Genomic DNA, 23,151 nt, shown 5'->3' with positions numbered 1-23,151 from the left:
GAGTACTGTAGAGGATTTTAAAAATGCACACATTTGAAATATTCTAAATAATAGACCCATACTTAAGGTCTATAAAATAGCTCATGCATATTTAGTGGGTACAGGAAAATTAGAAAGTGTTTAAAATTTGAGATTAATTAAATCATGTTTAATAAAAAAAGGTTTAGGCTGATGAGTTATCTCATGTACTATTTATGAACAACATCTTGATGGGAGAGAGATCTGAATTACTACTATGTCTCTGGCCTTATTTTATTTATTTATTTATTTATTTTTTTCAGAGAAGGTATTTTATCATCAGAACAGTATGGTTTCCTATATTTAAGATCTATTTATTATTTATTTTTACAAATAGTAAAGTCCCTCCATTTTTTCCCCAGCTTAATATACATGGACATAAAAAGCTATTGATTTCACTCTGCCTCCCACCCCAACCTGAGTGGGGTAACAGGAAGTTGTGAGCTCAGAGCAGGCTCCTGATGCCAGGGTGGTTTCCTCTTTACCTCGGACTTAACTCTGGCACTCTAATCAGTCATCATCTTGCTGATTTCTTTTCAGTTTAAGAAAATCTTTGAGTTTGTGAGCATTCTCTCCAGTAGACAGGTCTACAAAGTCCTTGGGAAGTCGGTAACTCAGAGAGGGACTGGGTTGAACCGTCACTTCACTGTTTGTGCAACGGAAAGCTGGAGAATCCTGCTCCAGAGCATCTCCTTCACTAAAATCACCTTTTAAGTTTCTTCCAGATATGGATTCTTCCCAAGTAAACAGCAGTGAATCAGTTACCTCACCAAACGGATTAAAATCAATCAGCCACACCTTCCTCCTGCTGTCTCTATATATATCGAACACAAAGTCTTCATCCAAAAATTTGTATTGTGTGTGTTTCTTAAAAAAGTCTTGTATGCATCTGCAAATCTCTTCCTTTTGTTTAGAAATATCATCATAATACTGTGTATAGTCCCTTTGAGAAATACCAATAAGCTTGTTTTCCTTGACAAAACATTGGAACTCAGCCCCAGGAATTAATTCACACCATTTTCGAAGAACAAGCTCATATTCTATACAAGGATCTGGAGAATCATCAATACAATGAATAAATGGCTGAATGAAGTCACGAGTGATGAAATCAGAACTCTTGAACAACAGAAAGATGTCGCGGAGGGTTTTACATTTCAGAGAACTGTTCATTGCTATCCAGTATGCATCCCTTGGGGCACTCCAGTTAAACTTAGGAAATGCACTGCTCCCCAGGGAATTGATAGCTTCTTGGACTTTCGTGGTGAACTCGCGCAATTCCGGTGCCATAAGCGTAGCCATGTTCTCATCATCCGACCACTGTATTTCTTCTGCCTCATCATCACTGTTTGGTTGAGAATGTGTTGGTGGATCTTCCCTTCCTGAAACTACCAGAGTTCCATCGTGGAGTAAATAATCCTTCTCATTCTGAGGAAGTGGAAGAATGATGCTCTTGATGGTAAGGCTTCCGAACAGTGGATACCAGGCGGAGAACTGACGGTGCAGCACATGCTCCTTCTTCATCCTCCAGCTGCTACCGCCGCCGCCTCTCCCTCTCCTTCCAGCACTCTCCTGGAACCCAGGTCTCCCATCCCGGAAGTACCCACCGAGCTATTTTGGCTCAAGGAGTCTTCTGGTCCATAAAGTAGGGAGGTGGTAGCAGAAAAGAAAGCGAGGAGAATCGCAGGGACTCCCTTCAGTATTCACTCATACACGCCCACACGCACAAACACACACAAAGCGTTCGCGTCCTGTCTCTGGCCTTATTTTATATTTATGTTTATCCACATTTATTTTGGAAGTTCATGACAGCTTGCTGCTAAGGTGATAACTGTAAGTAAAGTGCATTTAATGAACTCATAATGACTATTTTTAAAAATATTTAATGATGTTGGGCGCCTGGGTGGCTCAGTTGGTTAAGCAACTGCCTTCGGCTCAGGTCATGATCCTGGAGTCCCGGGATCGAGTCCCGCATCGGGCTCCCTGCTCAGCAGGGAGTCTGCTTCTCCCTCTCCTGCTCCCCCGTCTTGTGCTCTTTCTCTCTCTCAAATAAATAAATAAATAAAATCTTTAAAAAAAAATATTTAATGATGTTGAGTTTTGCCACGATCACAATAATTTCTTTTCTAGGAACAATCTATTTTTTTTTCTGAAACTTAGTTATTAATAACTAATATTTTTGTCCCTTTTGATTCTTAAATTCTGCCTTATAATTACATTTTTTGTGAACAAAACCATGAGAGGTGAATGCTGTTTTCTTCAATATGATTCTAAAATTCTCTTTTATCTATAATAAATACAGAAATAATTCTAAGAGCATTTTCACAAACATTTCAGTTTATACAAATTGTCTGGTCCTTGACCTACAATGGCTTGACTTAGGATTTTTCAACTTTACCATGGTGTGAAAGCAATAGTCTTCAGTAGAAACTGTACTTAGAATTTTGCATTTTGATCTTTTCCTGGGTTAGTAATATATGGTACATTAGCAGCTGCAGCTCCCAGTCAGCCAAGTGGTCACAGGTGTAAAGAACAAATACACATACAACCATTCTTCACTGATACAACCATTCTGTTTTTCAGTTTCAGTACAGTGTTAAATTACATGAGATATTCAACACTTTATTATCAAATAGGCTTTGTGTTAGATGATTTTGACCAACTACAGGCTAATGTAAGTGTTCTAATCTGCTCAAGGTAGGCAAGGCTAATCTATAATTTTCAGTAGGTTAAGTGTATTAAGCGCATTTTTGACATATTTTCAACTTACACTGGGTTCATGGGGGATGCAACCATATTCAAAGGCAGGGAAGATCTGTACTTTGATTATTTTGTTCAGCGTGTATGTAACCCCTCGAATCAGTATTTTTATACCTTTTGGCTAAATACCTAGTAGTGTAACTGCTGGATTGTAGGGGAGTTCTATTTTTAACTTTTTGAGGAATCTCTGTACTGTTTTTCAGAGTGGCCACACCAGTTTGCCTTCCCACCAACAGTGTAAGAGTGTTTCCCTTTCTCCACATCCTTGCCTAAAACTGTTTCCTGAATTGTTAATTTTAGCCATTAGTTGTGAGATGCTATCTCATTGTAGTTTTGATTTGTATTTCCCTGATAATGAGTAATGTTGAGCATCTCTTCATGTGTCTGTTAGCCATCTCTATGTCTTCTTTGGAAAAATGTCTATTCATGTCTTCTGCCCATTTCTTAACTGAGTTATTTGGTTTTTGGATGTTGAATTTGATAAGTTCTTTATAGATTTTGCATACTAACCCTTTATTAGATATGTCATTTGGAAATATCTTTTCCCATTCAGTAGATTGCCTCTTAGTTGTATTGATTGTTTCCTTCACTATGCAGAATCTTTTTATTTTGATGAAGTCCCAATAGTTTATTTTTGCTTTTGTTTCCCTTGCCTCAGGAGACACATCTAGTAAGAAGTTGGTACGGCCGATGCCAAAGAGCTTACTGCCTGTGCTCTCTTCAAGGGTTTTTATGGTTTCAGGTCTCACATTTAGGTCTTTAGTCCATTTTGAGTTTATTTTTGTGTGTGGTGTTAGAAAGTGGTTCAGTTTCGTTCTTTTGCATGTTGCTGTCCAGGTTTCCCAAAACCATTTGTTGAAAAGACTGTCTTTTTTCCATTTATATGTTTTCCTACTTTGTCAAAGATCAGGTGATGGGTATTAAAGAGGACACGTACTGAATGGAGCACTGGGTGTTATATGCAAACAATGAATCATGGAACACTCCATCAAAAACGAATGATGTAATGTATGGTCATTAACATAACATAATAAAATACATACATACATACATACATTCCTGAAAAAAAAAAAAAAAAGATCAGTTGACCATATCATTGTAAGTCCATTTCCAGGTTTTCTATTCTGTTCTGTTGATCTATGTGTCTGTTTTTGTGCCAGGACCATGCTGTCTTAGTCACTACAGCTTTGTAATATAGCTTGCAGTCCACAATTGTGATGCCTCCAGCTTTGCTTTTCCTTTTCAGGATTGCTTTGGCTATTCAGGGTATTTTGTAGTTCCATACAAATGTTAGGATTGTTTGTTCTAGCTCTGTGGAAAGTGAAAGTTTGACTCCTTCTTGCCAACTTGAATGCCTTTTATTTCTTTGTGTCATCTGATTGCTGAGGCTAGGACATCCAGTACTATGTTAAATAACAGTGGTGAAATGAACATCCTTGTTTTGTTCCTAACCTTAGCGGAAAAGCTTTGTTTTTCCCACTGAGGGTGGTATTAGCTGTGGGTTTTTCGTATATGGCCTTAAAAAGCAACTTTTAAAGAAGAGACATAATCTAATGGGAAATCTTGATGAAGATCCTTTAATAGCATACCAAAATACAGATAGACTTAGTATGTAAAGACAAAGTCAAATCTTCTTTTTTTTTTTTTAAAGATTTTATTTATTTATTTGAGACAGAGAATGAGAGAGAGAGAGCATATGAGAGGGGAGAGGGTCAGAGGGAGAAGCAAGCTCCTTGCTGAGCAGGGAGCCCGATGTGGGACTCGATCCAGGGACTCCAGGATCATGACCTGAGCCGAAGGCAGTCGCTTAACCAACTGAGCCACCCAGGTGCCCGACAAAGTCAAATCTTCTATTACATAAAGATAATTTGAGAATGCATTTTTTCAGTGCACGTAAGATGGAAAATTCAAATTTATAGGTCAGTCCATATTTAAAAAGAAAGGTGTATAATGATTTCAAAAAGAAAGTATTATTCCACAAAGACATATATCTTGACCTAACTTAGCAATATTTCTCTTTTTTTTTAAAGATTTTATTTATCTATTTGAGAGAGAGAAAATGAGCATAAGTAGGGGAGGGGGCAGGGGGAGAAGGAGAAGCAGGTTCCACGATAAGCAGGGAGCCCGACATGGGGCTCAAACCCAGGACCCTGGGATCATGACCTGAGCTGAGGCAGATGCTTGACCTATGAGCCACCCAGGCATCCACCATATTTCTCTTGCTGGCTTAATTAAACAGTCACTATTTTGCATCAACTTATTTAAGCAAACTTTTACTCTACTTTGATCACAGCAAATGAGATAACCTCAAAACATAGTAACATATGAATAGTATAATTGAAAAAATTATGACTCTAATTAAAAAAATCACTATTTAAACAAAATCCTAAGAATAGCCTTCAAAGTCCTTGGTATGTTTATCACTAGTTTCACCAAGCTGAAAGTTCAGTTTTCATTACAATTTAAACCATAATTAAAATTTCTCTGTTTCTGGATGTAATTTTGGAAATGGAGAATGACTAGAACAGAATTATTAAACAAATTGATTGCATTTCATTTATCTTCATTTTGAAAGGTTGATAGAAACAAAATGCAAATTTTTTTAAATGATTTTTTTCTCTTAACTTGATTGCTATTATTATTTTTTTCATTAAGCTGTCATTACACTTCAGATTAAATCCTGCAATATGGAATCCTCTAGTTGAAATATGATCTGTGGAGAGCCAGGCAGAACCCTAGGGAACCAGCTCTGAAACTAGACTTTAAACAGTAAGAAAGGGAAATTATTTTAAATTGTATAAGTATCTTAGCATTATATAAAACTAATCAATAACAAGGCAATTGGCAGCAGAAGGCTCATAGAATCATGACATCTAACTCAGTTCCTCCTTGGGTCAAACATTTATTAACATACTCAAGACAGTTCTTTTCTTCTGCACTCTTGAGCCTAGCAACCCTATGAATTGAAATCTGATGTTTCTCGACATTCAGCTCAAAGTTTAGCAGAATGTGAGGACTTCCCAAACATTTGTTAAAATTAATTAAATATGAAGTCAAGAGACATTTCTGCAATATTTGAAGTGGGTTAGGGTTAAATTCAAGTTCAACCTGGAGAAGGTAAAGCAACCAAGAATTGAACACACACTCCTTCCTAGGAAAATAGAATTCTGAAGTTGCCACCTATGCCTTTTTCTAATTGTCACTCACCTCTTTCTTTTATTTATTTATTTATTTTTTTTTTTTTTAAAGATTTTATTTATTTATTTGAGAGAGAGAGACTGAGAGAGAGAGCGCATGAGAGGGGGGAGGGGCAGAGGGAGAAGCAGACTCCCTGCCAAGCAGGGAGCCCGATGCGGGACCCGATCCCGGGACTCCAGGATCATGACCTGAGCCGAAGGCAGTCGCTTAACCAACTGAGCCACCCAGGCGCCCTCACCTCTTTCTTTTAATCTAACTTTGATTAAAGGTATTCAGTGGGATGCCTCATGGGAATTCCAGTCATTAATACACTGAAAACCTCATAATAAGCAAAAAACAGTCTTTGTACACATGCAAAATATGAAAGTACTTTTCTTCCTTAGCCAGGTATATGAGGCAGTTTGAGACTAGTATCCCAATAACATTTTAGATACTCTAATCATGAGGAAACATGAAGAAAATTAATTTGTAAATGATAGAGATTACACATGATATAGCACAAACCCTGTTGAAATGCTAGAATATACATAATAGTAGATATGCAAATTTAAAAATTTTCCTTTACGTTTTAGAACAGGCACTTTTATTCTTCTTTCTTGGCAATAGTAGTCGAGAACACTGTCATAGATATTATTTCTACCATGTTATAGATAACCAAAGACAATTTATGGGCCCACTTGACTTGGAGATAGATAAGTATTAAACATCTCCATCATTCTTCTGGTTATTGTATTATATTTTTGTAAAACTTCTTATCTTTACAACATTTTTACCTTCACAGTAAAACTGAGGGGGAAAGGTATAGAGATTTTCTATATATCCTCTGCTTTCACATGCATAGATTTCTCCCCAAATCCATAGTTTACATAAAAGTCCATTCTTAGTGATATACATTATGAATTCGGACAAATGTGTACAGATATGTATCCATCATTACAATATTGCAGAGTATTTTCACTACCCTAAAAATCCTCTGTGCTCTACCTATTTATCTCCCTCAACCCCACCCTGGTAACCACTGGTCTTTTTACTGTCTCCATAGTTTTGCCTTTTCCAGAATATCAAATAGTTGAAATCATGCAGTATGTAGCCCTTCTGGGTTAGCTTTCATTTAGTAATATGCATTTAAGATTCCTCCATGTCTTTTCATGACTTTATAGCTTATTTCTTTTTAGAGTTGAATAATACTCCATTGTCTGGGTGTCCCATAGTTAGTTTATCCATTCACCTACTTAAGGACATTCTGGCTGCTTTTGAGCTTTGGCAATTATGAATAAGGCTGCTATAAACATTTCTGGGCAGGTTTTTGTGTGGACATAAGTTTTTGGCTCCTTTGGGTAAATATCAAGGAGCAGAATTACTGAATCATGTAGTGAAAGTATGTTTAGTTTTGGAAGAAAGTGTCAAATGTCTTACAAAGTGGCTATAGCATTTTGCATTCCCATCAGAGATGAATGAGAGTTCCTGTTGCTCCACAACCTCATCAGCATTTGGTATTATCAGTGTTTTCATTTTCATTAAATTCTAAATACATGATTCTTTCTCTTGTGACTTTGTCTTGAAAAATGCAAACTTAAAATGTATATTACTTATTTTCTTATATTTGGCAATTTCTCAGATATTTTTCTGATACTGATACTTAGTTTAATTATAATCTAATTGCAAATAATACTTGCTGTGATTTCAATTTTTAAAAATATGCTAGCATTTGTTTGATACCTCAAGATACATTTTATTTTAGAGATTGTTTCTTATGCACTTAAAACTGTTTCTTGCTGCTGTTGGAATGGAATGTTCTACATATGTCAGTTAGGTCAGTTGATTGATAATACTGCTCAGATTGTTTATATTCTTACGGATTTTCTGACTGCTCTATCAATTACTGAGAAAGAAGTGTGGAAATCTCCAACTGTAATTGTGTATTTATCTGGTTTTCATTTCACTTTCATATGTGTTTTGCATTATAAGTATTATAACTCTATTATTAGATATATACACACTAAGACTTATTATATATTAATGGTGAATTTATTCCTTTTATGAAGTCTCTTTTTATACATAGAGTTCTGAAACCTACATCTTCTGATCTTAATATAGCCAACTTGCTGTCTTTAATAATCACATGGTCTTTTTCCACTCTTGTTTTCACCTGTATATGTCTTTGTAGGTGATTTATTGGGGACGACAAATAGCTAGGTCTTGATTTTTACATCATATCTCATAGTACTGTCTTTAAGTTTGTAATCTATACCATTTAATTTAATGTAACTATTAATGTAGTTGATTTAAGTCTAACATTTTGTCAGTTCTCTACTACTACTTGTTCCATCCCTTGTGTGTTTTTTTCTCTTTCCCCATCTGCTTTTAGATTATGTTTTTATTATTACCATTATTATTTCATTTTATGTCAATCTTGGCTGAGTAGTTATACCCTTATTTTTAATATTATATAAATTTATATTACTTTTTATTTTTCCATTTTATGTTATTATCAGCTGAGTAGATATGCAATTTATATCTATCTTTGATTTATCACACTTTACTTCAAATATTATACCATTCCATTTATTATAAGAACCTTAAAACAATATACTTTTAATTCTTCCATTCTTCATGCTATCGTCATGCATTTTACTTTTTCGTATATTACAAACTGCATAATATTTCACTTACTTTGCTTAAGACTCTCAATTGTCTTTTGGAATAAACAAAATAAGAACAAAATGTATATTTATCTAAATCTGACTTCTTCGTTTTTTTCCCTTAGATATGTTTCTCTTTTGTATCATAAAGCTTTCTATCTGAACTTCCTTTAACATATCTTATAGAATAATGTGATAGCAATGAATTTTTTTGGCTTTTTTTCCTCCAAAAACAATATGTATTGTGTTTTAATTTTTGAAAGACAAGTTTTCTGTGCATTAGATTGCATTTTTTCTTTATAACTTTTAAGGTATTATTCCATTGTCTTTTGACTTGCATCATTTCTGATGAGAAGATTGCTATAATTCTTATTTTTCATTTTTCTTTCATCTGCAAAGAGTATATCCTATTTCTTAAGCAAGAACTATAGTTTTTAGGTTTTGCTTATTTGTCTTTTAAATTTTTTATAGGCTCTTCTCCTTTTTTTCTCCTTTTTTTTTTTTTAGACTTTATTTATTTATTTGACAGAAAGAGCAAGAGAGCCCAAGCAGGGGGAGCAGCAGAGGGAGAGGGAGAAGCAGGCTCCCCACTGAGCAGAGAGCCTAATGTGAGATTCAATCCCAGGACCCAGGGATCATGACCTGGGCCGAAGGCAGACGCTTAACTGACTGGCCACCCAGGCATCCCTACAGCCACTTCTCCTTGGTGGAGGTTTGCCTCTTAAGCACCAGACTACTACAGAAGATTTCTCTCTGCCTTTATGACTCTATCTTCTCCCCACTCCAGGTCCTCTTGAAATTTTGATCTAGAGCCTAGTGATATTTCTTGCCCTGAAAATTCTGCCTGTGGATTTTTTATTGCTTAGCTTTCAAATTCCTTTCTCTTGGGTATTTAATATCTAGAAAATATCTTCGGAAGGAGATTAATGTAAAATTATTTTCAGTGATTCCAACTAGCTTAACTTTCACATATACGTATCATGAGATTGTAAGAAATTTCACTCTACTTTTTCAGACCAGCCTCCTTAATCCATGACCCACCTTCCCCGCACACACACACCCAGAACATCACAAATGCTCAATAGAGTAAACTTGTCATGTGTGGAAACACTTTTATATTCCAATCTGTCACATCAGCTTCTATAGCTTTCAAAAGATCTGCTGATATTTCTTTCTAGTAGCGTACTTCCCTCTGCTTATGGTGATCCTCAGCCTCAGGCCCAGGAAATAAAATAGGTTTTAACAGCTGTTCAATTTATAAGGAGTCTTCTCTTTCTGGAATTTTAGTTCATAGTCTTCATTTTACAACTTTTTTTCTTTAAAATTGATAAAATTTGATAAAATCAAAAGAATGACACATATGTAAATGTAAGCAAATATATTAAGGTTAAATGTCAAGAAAAGTAGACATATTTATCAGACTTGAATTCAGAGCCAGAAATACAAAACCAAAGAAATGGTAATTCCAAGACTGCTAAAAACCTGATGTAAGTCCCACAAAAGAACTGCCTAACTTTGAAAGACTGCATATAGCTTTTCCAGATAAAGGTTATTAGAAAAGATTCCTATTTGAATTTATCTTCAACCTTTAAGCTGAAATACAATTGCAGAAAAAAGAGTCTTAGATTTAGAAGCCTGCCATCAGGAATTTTCTCAGGTTGAGAACAGGTTAACTGGGCTTCACACAAGCTGTAGTTTTAACAGCATGGAGTTAGTAATTCTGCTATCACTTCTCAGTTTATGTGGGAATGTAACAAATTTTCTGTGAAATTTAAGAGATTATCCTCTTGAGGGGCGCCTGGGTGGCTCAGTTGGTTAAGCGACTGCCTTTGGCTCAGGTCATGATCCTCGAGTCCCGGGATCGAGTCCCGCATCGGGCTCCCTGCTCAGCAGGGAGTCTGCTTCTCCCTCTGACCCTCCCCCCTCTCATGTGCTCTCTCTCTCTCATTCTCTCTCTCAAATAAATAAATAAAATCTTTTAAAAATTAAAAAAAAAGAGATTATCCTCTTGAAAAAAAATGACATATGTTTACAATCTTCAATTAGGTTCAATGGTTGATTAAAAAACCCATGAGTGGTAGCAAAATGCCATCTTTATAGTGGGACAGTGAGATGACAAAGACTCGTAGCAATTTAAGATAACTGAGTATGTGAATTTTGGAGCCTGAAACATTATCAGTTTTCCACTTAGCATATATTGCCCGGTGTTCATGTTCAGGCTGCTGACGGAATGCCTAACTGAAAATAGAACAAGGTGATATTTTTGAGATCTTCTTTGCGGTCTATTAAATAATAATGTTCTCTTAAAAGCTATGCATACATTAAAAATAAAGCGTATCCATCACAGAATACGAAGTTTGTTATTACGTTTATTTATTTAACCATATAATTTATTCATTAGATATATAATATCTACTATGTTCTTATTTAGATAATTTATTATACCTGTCACATACCTATAAAAATAATAACAGCAATTTTATTACACCATTATTCATAATACTAGAGAGAATTCTCTATTACAGAAACTCAGAACAACTATACCATTGTACAGATGTACATTGTCAGATCTGTTGTTACAGTAAGGTTACTCCTGGCTCCAAACCATGATATTTTTGGCTTATGATTATTGCTGATCCAACTCTATCTGACCAAATACAGCCACTCCACTACTGAAGGCAATATCTTTCGGAAATGGCCTCTGTACTCACAGTCTTTCTTCAGTTAGTTTTCTTTCTAAAAGTCAACCTTCTTCTACTTTTTGATCTTTCCAAACACTTCTTGTCAGCACAAAAATCAAAAAGCTACAAAAGATAGAATATTATCTCCTGAGTGAGACCATTAGTATTATCAGTTTCAACTTAGATTATAAGGCAAACTTAAGAACAGTTTTTAATTTCCTATTCCTGATAAAAACCCGCTGTGTGACTCTAGTTAAATGAAGGTAGAAATAAATATGTTCTTTAATCTAGCCCCCTAAAGCATGTGCTTTTTTTTTTCCATTCTGGTGTCTTTTTAACCATTTTCTTCCATTTCAAGTTTAAAAAAAACTGTTTTTAAACTTTCTTTTTGCACAGTTTTGCTTATTGCTGCTTTTTTAAATATTTTTATTGATATTTAGTTTAAGACATTGCAGTATCAACCTGCTGTCTTCCTTTGCAGTGATCTAAACTTGTGACATTTACTGGAGATTTTAATAATCACTAATACTTTAAAAAATAGTTAAAAATTTACTTAGTTGCAAATAAAATCAAAAGACATTTCCCAGAAATAGTTATAGCACCAATGAGTAAGACATGTCTATTCTAGTTTTCTACACAATGCCCTTTTAAATACTTCCACCATTAAGAAATAATTGCATTTGCTGCATTTTTATTGTTTTGTTTTGTTTGTGCTTGTTTGTTTGGTATCCTAAATGTCTTTCCCTAATCTTCTTTCAATAGAAGAACGGCAAATGATCAAATTTAAGTTGTATTTGATGTTTTAAATTATTTCAAAAAATTAAAATCTCAGACAAATAATCAGCTGAGATGACAATGTGCATTAAAATGAAAATTCTTCAGTGTCTGATTCCCTTCTTATTAAATCATTCATAGAGATTAACTATATTATCAGTTTTAATGCTAGCTGTAAGTGATTAAAAAATGTTACTTTAAATGTTGTCAAGGTCTTCTTGAGGAATGAGGTGACTTTACTTGGGAATATGACTTGACAAGCTCGTCTTGGAGTTGGAAAGCTTTCCAGGCATAAGGAGAGGGGATGGCTCACTATAGTCTGCTTATAAAACTGCCCAAGGGGGGGATGCTAGAGATACCTGCAGAGTGCTGGGTGCTTCTGGCCACAGTGCAACTTAGCAGCCAGGAGTCTGCGAAGCTGTGAGTGCTGCAGGAAACTGATCCTGGAGGAACCTGAACAGAGAATCCTGTCAGAGGAGCACATGGGAATCAGGAAGCAAACACCCCTTTATCCTGCAATGCTGTGTGTGTGTCCTCCACTGCCAAGTTTAACATTATGCCAGTTGTAAAGCTATCTAAAGGACCTAGATCCATTTTCACAGATGAAGAAATTAAGGGTGATTAAGCTGATAAGAAATAAATTGATAATTGCCAAAATGGGATTAAATTGCAAGGATTTTATTAGTGGTAAATGCTGTATGATAGACTATAGGGAGGGAGGCAAGTGAATCTGGGAGTGCTATCTGACCAAAATATAAACCTAAACCTGTATGGGGCACCTGGGTGGCTGAGTCGTTAAGCGTCTGCCTTCAGCTCAGGTCATGATCCCAGGGTCCTGGGATCAAGCCCCGCATCGGGCTCCCTGCTCTGCAGGAAGCCTGTTTCTCCCTCTCCCTCTCCCCCTGCTTGTGATTCTGCTCTCACTGTGTCTCTCTCTGTCAAATAAATAAATAAAATCTTTAAAAATAAAAAGTAAAAAAAAAAAAAAAAAACCTAAACCTGTATGAGAGGAGAAGGAGAGAAAGTTTTGTAAAAGTATGCTAGAATACCATACAAGAAAATTCAACAGGGCGCCTGGGTGGCTCAGATCGTTGAGCGTCTGCCTTCGGCTCAGGTCATGATCCCAGCGTCCTGGGATCGAGTCCCGGATCCGGCTCCCTGCTCGGCGGGGAGCCTGCCTCTCCCTCTGCCTCTCTCCTCTCTCTCTCTCATGAATAAATAAATAAAATCTTAAAAAAAAAAAATTCAACAAAGGCTTTAAGGTGTCCTCTAGCCAAAATTGGCCATCAGAGGAATCCTATTATCTGCCAAAAACAGGCCTAACTTAGTAAACCCGCTTAATTGATTGACGCTCAGACATACACTCAGTGGAAATGCGGAAGCAAACATGGCAATAGAGTTTAGAATGCAATAGTTTAGACTTTAGTCAAACATCTTCTAACTTTTGGGTGCCTGGGTGGCTCAGTTGGTTAAGTGACTGCCTTCAGCTCAGGTCATGATCCTGGAGTCCCTGGATCGAGTCCCGCATCGGGCTCCCTGCTCGGCAGGGGGTCTGCTTCTCCCTCTGACCCTCCCCCCTCTCATGTGCTCTCTCTCATTCTCTCTCTCTCAAATAAATAAATAAAATCTTAAAAAAAATCTTCTAAATTTTAATTTGATAAAAAATACAAAATACAGACACCTGGCTGGCTCAGTCGGTAGAGCATGTGACTCTTGATTTCAGGGTCATGAGTTTAAGCTTCATGTTGGGTGTGGAGCCTATTTAAAAAAAAAAAAAATAAAATAAAATATACAACATACAATTTACCATTTCAATTATGTAAGTACAATTAAGTAGCATTAAGTAAAGTTGCATTGTTGTGCTACCATCACCACCATCCATTACTAGAACATTTTCATTTTCCCTGAAATTCTGTACCCACTAAACAATAACTCCCCATTCTTTCTTCTCTTCCAGTCCAAGCAACCACTACTCTACTTTCTGTCTTTATGAATTGGGATAGTCTGGGTACCTCACGTAAGTAGAATCATATAATACTTGTGTATGTGTGTGTCTGATTTATTTCCTTTAGTAAAATGTTTCAAGATTCATCCATGTTGCAGCATATATTTAATTTCATTCCTTATTAAGACTGAATACTATGCCCTTGTATGTATGCACCATATTTTGTTTATCCATTTATCCATTGGTGGACTTTGGGGGTTTTTCCCAGCTTTTGGCTATAATGAATAATGCCACCATAAACATTGGTGTGCAAATATCTGTTTGAGTTCCTACTTTGAATTGTAGGTATATACTTAAAGGCAGAATTGTTGATGATATGGTAATTCTACGTTTAATTTTTTGAGGAACCCCAATACTATTTTCTATAGCAATTGCAGCATTTTGCATTCTGACCAGCAACTTTCAAGTGTTTGGATTTCTCTACATCTTCACCAATACTTGCTATTTTCTGTTTGTTTTGCAATAGCCATCCTCATGAGTGTGAAGTAAAATGGTATCTCATTAGCATTTCCTTAGTAATTATTGATGTTAAGCAACTTTTATGACCTTATTGGACATTTGTATGTCTTTAAAAAAATATCTATTCAAAGAGCGTCTTTCATTGAACTTAAATCAAGATACTGGCAGATGTGTGTTCCTTTCTGGATGTTCTAGGAGAGAATAGATTCCCATTACATATATGTTGCACTATTGCTGTTGCACACTTCCTGGATATTCTGCTGTTTTTTTCAGTCTTTTTCTCTTTCCTTTTAGTTTTGATGGTTTCTATTGACCCTCCAGCTGCTTTTCTCAGTTGTTTCCCATCTACTAATAAGCCCATCAAAGCCATTCTTCATTTCTGTTACTCTGGGTTTTTTTAAAAAAGATTTTATTTATTTTAGAGAGAGAGAGTGGGGGGGAGGGGCAGAGCGAGATGGAGAAAATATCTCAAGAAGACTCCCCACCTCCTTCGGAGCCCAATGCAGGACTTGATCCCAGAACCCTGAAATCATGATCTGAATGGAAACCAAGAGTTGGCTGCTCAACTGACTCTGCCACTCAGGCACCCCTGTTACAGTATTTTTTTTTATCTTTTCCCTTTTTTGGGGGGGGCCGGGGGTCCTTTCTTAAGACTTCTATCTCTCTCCTTACATTGCCCATTTATTCTTGCATGCTATTATTTTATCCACCACAGGCTTTAGCATTTTAATCATCATTGGTTTAAATTCCAGGTCTGATTATTCCAACATTCCTGCCATATCTGAGTCTGGTTCTAATGCCTGCTTCATTTCTTCAAATTGTGGTGTTTCCCTTTTAGTAGGTCTCATATTTTTTTCTTTTTTTAAAGATTTTATTTATTTATTTGATAGAGAGAGACACAGCGAGAGAGAGAACACAAGCAGGGGGAGTGGAAGAGGGAGAAGCGGGCTTTCCGCAGAGCGGGGAGCCTGATGTGGGGCTCAATCCCAGGACCGTGGGATCACGACCTGAGCCGAAGGCAGACGCTTAACGACTGAGCCACCCAGGTGCCCCTCATAATTTTTTCTTGATAGCCTCACTTGATATACATGTTAAAGGGAATTCTGTAAACAGGCCTTTAGTAATATAGTAGTAAGATAGAGGAGAGGGGAAGAGTCCTATGGTTCTACGATTAGATCTTTGTCTTTTAGTGAGCCTCTGAACTGTCAACTTCACAAGTGTTTCTCAGTCTCCCTTCCCCAGCCCTACCCCACACTGGATGAAACAGGTTGGCTACAATGGACTTAAATTAGCTATTTTCCTTCTTCCATGTGGAAGGCTAAAGCTGGCTAGAATTAGGCTATTTTAATTACCCCAGTTTGGTTAGGCTCTGGTAAAACCCCAGGAGGTTAAGTTGTTTAAATAGTTTCTTCTGAGGGCAGAACCTTGTTAAGAAGAACAGAACAGAATGCTCTGGCATGTTTCAAAATGGTTCTTTCCCCTCTCCCTGCCTAAAGCAGGAGGGGATTTCCCCCCACTCCCAATATTCATTATGAAAGACTGGTTGAGCTCCTGGAGGTGAAATTCACATAATTCTTGAGAGCCCCTCTATCACTGGGTTCCCCTGAAATTTGTATCCCTGAGACCTGTCCACACTGAGCCTTCAACAATTCATCAGTTATAGTTCAGATTTCCCTCCAGGGCACCAATTCCTCCTGAGGTTTGGGCTTCTGGGTTTCTGTTCTGGTAAGTGTGATTCTCTGTAATCTCCTTTTGGTGTCTCTAATTTTGAGGACAGCAGTTTTCCTTGTGACTTCACATTTCTGATAAATATAAAAAAGTTGTGGATTTTATAGTGTGTTCAGCTTAATTATTAGAATAGAGTGGTGTCTTCCAGCTTCTTACATGTTGGACTAGAAAGCAGGTGCACAACACTGTTGCATCCTTTTCATTATAACCTATTTATGTATATGATATTAAATTACATTTTCTAGAGAGTGTGTATTTCAATATTGCTTTTTTATTCTGTCTGATAATATCTCCCTTTTTATTAGTTTTAGATGATTCGTTTAAATGTATTACTGACATGGTTGAGTTATTGATATTTTAATATTTCATTGTTATCTATCTCATCTTTTTTCATCTCCTTTTTCCATTTTGCCGTTCTTATTTGTATATTTTGTATTGTCATTTTAATTTTTCTATTGAATTTTTGGCTAATTCAACTTCTTTGAATTACATTTTAGTGATTCCTGAAGAGACTATAATGTCCACCTTTAATTAATTGAATCTTAAAGTTAATTCTGAATTCTTTTGGTAAAATGCCAGTATGTTTTTGCCACTATGTTTATATCATTTTTTCCATGTCATGCTTTGTTTAAATCATGTATTCCATGTATGTCTTTTTTTTTTTAAAGATTTTATTTATTTATTTGACAGAGAGAGACACAGCGAGAGAGGGAACACAAGCAGGGGGAGTGGGAGAGGGAGAAGCAGGCTTCCCGCGGAGCAGGGAGCCTGATGCAGGACTCGATCCCAGGACCCTGGGATCATGACCCGAGCTAAAGGCAGACGCTTAACGACTGAGCCACCCAGGCGCCCCTCCATGTATGTCTTATGAACTCAACAATAGAGTGTTGTACCTTTACATTTAAACAGAGCTCAGTAAATTATGTCCCATGATCCAAATCTGAATCACAACCTGTTTTATTTTATTTTATTTTATTATTTTATTGTATTTTATTGTATTTTATTATTTTATTTTATTTTATTTTATTTATTTGTTTATTTATTTATTTGAGAGAGAGAAAGAGAGAAGGTGAGCAGGGAGAAGAGCACAGGGAGAGGGACAAGCAGACTCCATGCTGAATGCAGAGCATGATGGGGCTTGACCTCAGGACCCTGAGATTATGACCCGCATCAAAATCAAGAGTCTGATGCTTAACCAACTGAGCCACCCAGACGCCCGTCACCACCTGTTTTCATAAATAAAATTGTGTTGGAACACTGCCACACCCATCAATTTAGGTACTGTCTGTGGCTTTCATGCTACAATAGAAAAGTTGAATGGTCGTGGCACAGGTTTACGTCCTGCTGCTGAAATGCTTATCATCTGCCTCATTACGTGTTTCTTAGCTCCTGCTCTAAATAGTCCTAGGCGTTATACAGAAATCTAAAGAAGAGAAGTTATGTTATATACATATGCCTACACATACACAAATACACGCATATACCAACCCGTGTGCACTATACTCCTTTCTGTATATCCAGTTTATTGTCTTGCACAATTTCCCTTCAACCTGAAGGACAATTTTTAGCATCTCTTCTATACTTATAGTGCATATGTGTTGCCAGCAATATCCAGAATCTTTGTTTATTTGAAAATATATAGGGGCGCCTGGGTGGCTCAGTCGTTAAGCGTCTGCCTTCGGCTCAGGTCATGATCTCAGGGTCCTGGGATCGAGCCCCGCATCGGGCTCCCTGTTTGGCGGGGAGCCTGCTTCTCCCTCTACTGTTCTCCCTGCTTGTGCTCTCTCACTCTCTCTGTCAAATAAATAAATAAAATCTTTAAAAAAAAAAAGAAAATATATTTAAAATTTATCTCCATCTGTGGAAGGTATTTTTCTGAATATAAAATTCTAGTATTTTTCTCTCAGCACTTTTTTTTAAAGATTTTATTTATTTATTTATTTGAGAGAGAGAGAGAGAGAGAGAGAGCACATGAGAGGGGGGAGGGTCAGAGGGAGAAGCAGAGTCCCTGCCGAGCAGGGAGCCCGATGCGGGACTCGATCCAGGGACTCCAGGATCATGACCTGAGCCGAAGGCAGTCGCTTAACCAACTGAGCCACCCAGGCGCCCCTCTCAGCATTTTTAATAGGTCTTCCTAGTCTCTTTGTCTTCTGTTGTTTCTGATGAGAAATCAGGCTTTAAATGTACCATTGTTATTACAAATAAAATGTGTTATTTTCTATTGCTGCTCTCAATATTTTTCTTCATTTTTCCCTCCGGAAGCAGTTAGACTAAGATAACTTTTTATCCTGATTGGGTTTTGCTGACTTTGAATCTGTAAGTTTCTATTTTCCCACAAGGGAGGTATTTTTTATCCATCATTTCTGTCATCATTATTTCTCTCCATTTTTCTCCGTCTTTATGGGACTTTCTCCCATTTTCTGTCTCTATGTCTCAATACGTTTTTAGGTATTGATACTGTCTCACAGGTCTGTGAGACTTTATTTGTGTTTCAATCATTTTCTCTTAGTTTTTCAAACCATGTAAATTGTATTGCTCTGTCTTAAAGTTTGCTTCTGCCATTTCAAATCTTCTGTTGAGCTTATCTATTAAACATTTTTATCTGCTGTTGAACCTATGATTTTTTTTCAGCTAATTTAATATTTAGCTTTAGAACTTGCATTTTGTTCTTTTTTTTTTTTTAAAGACTTTGTTTATTTATTTGAGAGAGAGAGAAACCACATGAGGGGGGGAGGGTCAGAGGGTGAAGCAGACTCCCTGCCAAGCAGGGAGCCCGATGCGGGACTCGATCCAGGGACTCCAGGATCATAACCTGAGCCGAAGGCAGTTGCTTAGCCAACTGAGCCACCCAGGTGCCCTAGAACTTGCATTTTGTTCTATAACAGTTTTTATTTTTCTGTTTAGATTCTATATTTCTTTCTAAATATGTTGTTGGCATATTTTTGAAATATTTGTCTATTCAAACACCTGGCCCTATTTGGAATCATTTCTTTTTGACTGAATCATTTCCCTGTTATTAGTTAATGACTTTATTCTATTTCTTTCAACATCTAGCAAATTTTAGTTGAAAATTGGACATTGTATGTAATTTTATAAATGTTTCTGGAATTTTGTTATTCTATGGTTGGCTGGTTGGTTTCTTTTTATAGGGTAATTAACTTACCTGGTCTCAAGCTATAGAAAAAGTATTCAGTTGTCAATTTTCCAATTTGTCTCTGATTTGCTGGTATTATTCTTGTCTTCCTGGAAAGTTTTCCCTCTGTGGGTGTAGTTTAGTAATCAAAAAAGGATTTAGGAAATGTTTAAATTCAACTCAAACTGTGTGTGTCTTGTTTGGAGAACATATTCAAAAGGACAGCAGCCTCTCACATCAACCTCTATCTTACATTTTTTTCTATCACTTTTTTTTTTTTTTTTACATGGATCCCTAATAGAATGTGTAGATATATGGTGAGCCAGAAATTTGGTGCTGATTTTACTTTTGGACTTTGGGACATGTTGGAATAATGTCTGATTTCAGGTGCTTTTCTTGTTCTTCTATGATGTTGTAGGATGCACATATAATGATAATTACTTCTTCTAGACCACAGTTGATTCCTTCTGTTGACCTCTAACAAGTTTCTATTTATAGTTGCAAAATATGGATACTTATTAAATTACCTCAAAGAGGAGTAGCACTCAAAATTTTCCTATTGCTAATTCCTACCCAGGTACTTTCCATTGTATCACAATTGCCTCTTCAACAATTTCTTTTTCTCAAGACAGTTTGGTCATATTCTTCGTTTTGCCTATTCTTGATTAAATTCAACGTGTGGTCTAAATATCATTGATTCTATCACCACAACCTACTTAGGAAAATGATATTAACAAATTATTACAGTATTGTGTCAAGTTATGTTTACCAGTACAAAATAATATCTCTTTAAATCAAAATATAATATCCATCAGAATTACCTTTATGTTTCTTTCAAATGGCTACCAGCTTTATGTTGTCTTTAGGAAACATTTCCATAAAGATTTCACACATGCCTTCCTTTGCCATCGCTGCCACCAGAATGAGATTATTATGAAATAATATTTAACATGTCATTTAGACTTTTGGGTAAATACCCTACATTCTTTACTTAATCTGACCATGACTTTAGAAATGTTGCTGAGATGCACTCCCAACAAGCCTATAAACCACTTGACCTCTCCCTCCCCAGCCGAAACATGTTCAAGCTCTCCTGAGTGCACATGCACACACACACACACACACACACAAACTCCTTAGAAAAAGTCAGTTGCTCTCTAGCATATAACCTCTATTCCATTTTTTAGTCTTCACCCTATGCAAACAAAATTATGTGTTGTTGAACACATTATTATTGCTATGGTTTATTTCATTTTGGAATACTCATCATTGCTTCCTAACTTTCTAGTACTTGAAAATTACCTAAAATGCTTTCAACTTCATAAAGCCTGTTCTCATTCTATCCCACTGTTCAATTTCTCATCTTTTTCTTGTAAATTTTTCTAGAAAGGTGTATTCAACACAATTATATTAACTTGTTTCAAATTATACTCTATTTTATACTTTACCGACTAACTTACTTGGGAACAAAATCATTTCTTCACAATAACATGTAATGTTTATTAAATATTATTAACTACTATCATAAATTAATCCTCAAAGCAACCATATGAACTATGTACTAAAATTATCTCATGTTCCAGATGAAACAGTTGAGTGCTAAATTAGTTTATAAGTTACCAAATCTTAGACACAACTAATAAGGTACAGGGTTGCTACTGTAACCCATTTCAGCTACATCCAGACTTACCTTTTTTAAATATTCTGTTTTAGTGCTGAGGAACTAAAAACTTTAATTGATCACTATTCATTTAATACCTACGATGTACCAATCTGTCCTAGGTTATAAGATTAAAACTCAACAAAATATCTTCCTTTTGTGAAGCTAATATCATATTTCCCTAAACATAGGGTAACAGTTAATTACAATAAACATTAACAATATTTATTGTCCTATTTCATGAATTTATTACTTGGTTCTTAAAAATAACTCTAGAGCGCCTGGGTGGCTCAGTCGTTCAGTGTCTGCCTTTGGCTCAGGTCATGATCCCAGGGTCCTGGGATCGAGCCCCGCATCGGGCTCCCTGCTCGGCGGGAAGCCTGCTTCTCCCTCTGCCTGCCACTCCTCCTGCTGTGCTCTCTCTCTCTTTCTGTCAAATAAATAAATAAAATATTAAAAAATAACTCTAATAAATAACTATTGTTGTCATTCCTATATTATAAATGATGAAAATGAAGTTGTATTGGAATCCTAAGAGGATTTTTAAGTTGGCATATTCCTAAACTTAGAACACTAGTTCTAGTGTAAACATTGGCACTGAACTGTATAATATGTGATATTTTCACACTCTTATATGAAATATACACAGAAATACAGCACATTAATAGAACATAACATTATGGACTCACAACTGGAAAAATAATCACTCTCTAGAAAAACAGGTTGAAAGATTAAGGCTCTCTAGGCTCAAAAGATTTTTAGTAATAGAAAACAGTATATAAAACTCTGATCAAAAGAGCAGTGATAAGTTTAGGACTTCGGTACTGATTAATCAGAGTGAGCAATTGGTCTCTGAATATGTTTGAGGGATGTGAAGTATGAAGACAAGTTGTTTTATAATCCTGACTTTATAAAAACCCATACCTCTTTAAAAGTTCCAGAAGAAAGAGGAGGGTATGAGAGATGAGGATGCAGGTATAGATACCAGGGCACATGAGCAGAGACGTCAAGGCAGTCAAAAAACAGAAGTTACTTAATAAGAATAGAGGGGAATGGAAGAGTGAAAGACATATTGTGCTCAAATCAAGAAGATATCTCTGCCCACACCACTACTGAGTTTTCTGCAGAGTAAAACACTGCCAGAGCCAATTTGGCAAGTTCTTAAAAAAAAAAAAAAAAAAAAAAAAATTAAGAATTGAAGTCCTTAAAAGTATTTCTCCATTTTTAAATTAAAACAATGCTAGATCTTTATAAAACAAGAGTGAAAAAAGACAGTACAAATCAATGGGGATAGTGGAGAGTTGCTCTTTTTTTTCCCCCTTAATTCCATTATTACTTAATTTTTTATCTTCAATTTTCAATTCAATTGCCTCTTATTACTTGTAAAATAAGCATAATAATACATGGATGAGAAGCAATTTATCTGATTTCTCTTAAGGAATTAAAGCTCCTAACAGACATAAGCACACAATTATTCATTTTTAAACAAAGGTATGTGGTATAGTTGACTGAAAATGAGCATAACACCTCTTAAGTATGAAGACAGCATCATTCGATTGGCCAACAGAGCACAATTTTTATATCACTGTTTGCGGTTGCACAGAGAAACATCTTTACTATTCTTCCTCTTTCAAATTGCAAGGTGTGGGGCGCCTGGGTGGCTCGGGTTGTTAAGCGTCTACCTTCTGCTCAGGTCACGATCCCAGGGTCCTGGGATCAAGCCCTGCATCGGGCTCCTGGATGCTCAGTGGGAAGCCTGCTTCTCCATCTCCCACTCCCCCTGCTTGTGTTCCCTCTCTTGCTATGTATCTCTCTGTTAAATAAATAAATAAAATCTTTAAAAAAAAATTGCAAGGTGTGAGATAGTTAGAATGTAGATACTGGAGTCTAGCTCTGCTTTGATGGATATTAAATAAGTATTCTGGGGCAGCTTCCCCAATGCAATTTCTTAAAACTTTCAAGAAATATTTGATAAATTTATTAATTCAGTTAGAAATATTTATTTAATTACCATTATGCATCAGGCAATGTTCTAAGATTTGTGGATATTGCAATGAATAAAATGTTCAAAAATATTGCTATCTTAGTGCTAATGC

The 23,151-nt window shown here is 36.2% G+C and overlaps 1 protein-coding gene across 1 annotated transcript; it reads right to left on the bottom strand.

Annotated features, from left to right (window-relative positions):
- Nucleotides 1–334: 334 nt before the first annotated feature.
- LOC110588598 (cell division cycle protein 123 homolog) lies at nt 335–1,539 on the bottom strand. The gene has a single exon (XM_044912585.1). The coding sequence runs from the start codon at nt 1,537–1,539 to the stop codon at nt 529–531; it is 1,011 nt and encodes a 336-aa protein (XP_044768520.1). The 3' UTR covers nt 335–528.
- Nucleotides 1,540–23,151: the final 21,612 nt, after the last annotated feature.

The sequence above is a fragment of the Neomonachus schauinslandi genome, chromosome 2, assembly GCF_002201575.2.
Source record: "Neomonachus schauinslandi chromosome 2, ASM220157v2, whole genome shotgun sequence".
NCBI lineage: Eukaryota > Metazoa > Chordata > Mammalia > Carnivora > Phocidae > Neomonachus > Neomonachus schauinslandi.
The sequence above is the reverse complement of the archived record's forward strand: the minus strand, read 5'-3'. Positions and strand labels throughout refer to the sequence as shown.

Bases quoted from the DNA above. Each gene is read 5' to 3' on its own strand.
- LOC110588598 (XM_044912585.1), bottom strand. From the start codon at position 1,539: ATGAAGAAGGAGCATGTGCTGCACCGTCAGTTCTCCGCCTGGTATCCA.